At 64.1% G+C, this 647-nt stretch overlaps 1 protein-coding gene across 1 annotated transcript in view; it reads left to right on the forward strand.

Annotated features, from left to right (window-relative positions):
* The first annotated feature begins 30 nt into the window (after positions 1 to 30).
* The window catches only part of WDR81 (WD repeat domain 81), an 11,991-nt gene continuing 11,374 nt past the window's right edge, over positions 31 to 647 (forward strand). The window contains exon 1 of the mRNA XM_035900667.1: positions 31 to 647. This exon is cut by the window's right edge and continues 1,173 nt beyond it. Coding sequence (XP_035756560.1) covers positions 502 to 647 — 146 coding nt within the window. The 5' untranslated portion in view covers positions 31 to 501.

Raw genomic sequence — 647 nt, forward strand, 5'->3', positions numbered from 1 at the left:
ATGGTGCCCCCCGCCCTGGCCCTGGCATTGCAGAGGGTCCATCGTGCCTCTTTCCCCAGCACTGGGGCTGCGGAGGTGCCATCGTGTCTCCCCCACCACCCACAGAGGTGCCACTGTGTCCCCTCTACCAGCCCTGGGGCTGCAGAGGTCCCATCCTGTCCCTTTCCCCAGCCCTGTGGCTGGGCAGGTCCCATCATGCCCCCCTCCCTGGCCCTGGGGCTGTGGAGGTCTCACCAGCTCCACTTCCTTGGCTGCAAAGGTCCTATCTTGTCCCCACCAGCCAGGGCTGGTCCCTCCTCAACCCCCACCCCTCCCAGATATAGCATCTTTTGAGCAAGCTCCTAAAACCAGCAATTTTTCCCCGGGGTGACAATGGGGAAGTGAGACTTGCTGCGTGGCGTCTGCTCAGCTGGGGCTCTGGCGCGGAGGGCAGGGACTGTGCTGTGCTCATCCGCTCACTCGCAGCCTCTCTGGACCCTCTTTCTTCCAGCAGAAGCCAATATGGACAGCTTCCTCCAGAGCGTGGAGAAAGACCTGAACATCGACCGCCGGCAGCTGGCTGCCACTGCTGAGGGGACCCACGTCACTGCCTTCGTCCCGGTGAAATGGCTGGGGGGCCCACAAAAAGCGCCGGGGGCGCCCCCGCC

Source organism: Egretta garzetta, unplaced genomic scaffold (genome assembly GCF_000687185.1).
Source record: "Egretta garzetta isolate BGI_Z169 unplaced genomic scaffold, ASM68718v1 scaffold108, whole genome shotgun sequence".
Classification (NCBI taxonomy): Eukaryota; Metazoa; Chordata; class Aves; order Pelecaniformes; family Ardeidae; genus Egretta; species Egretta garzetta.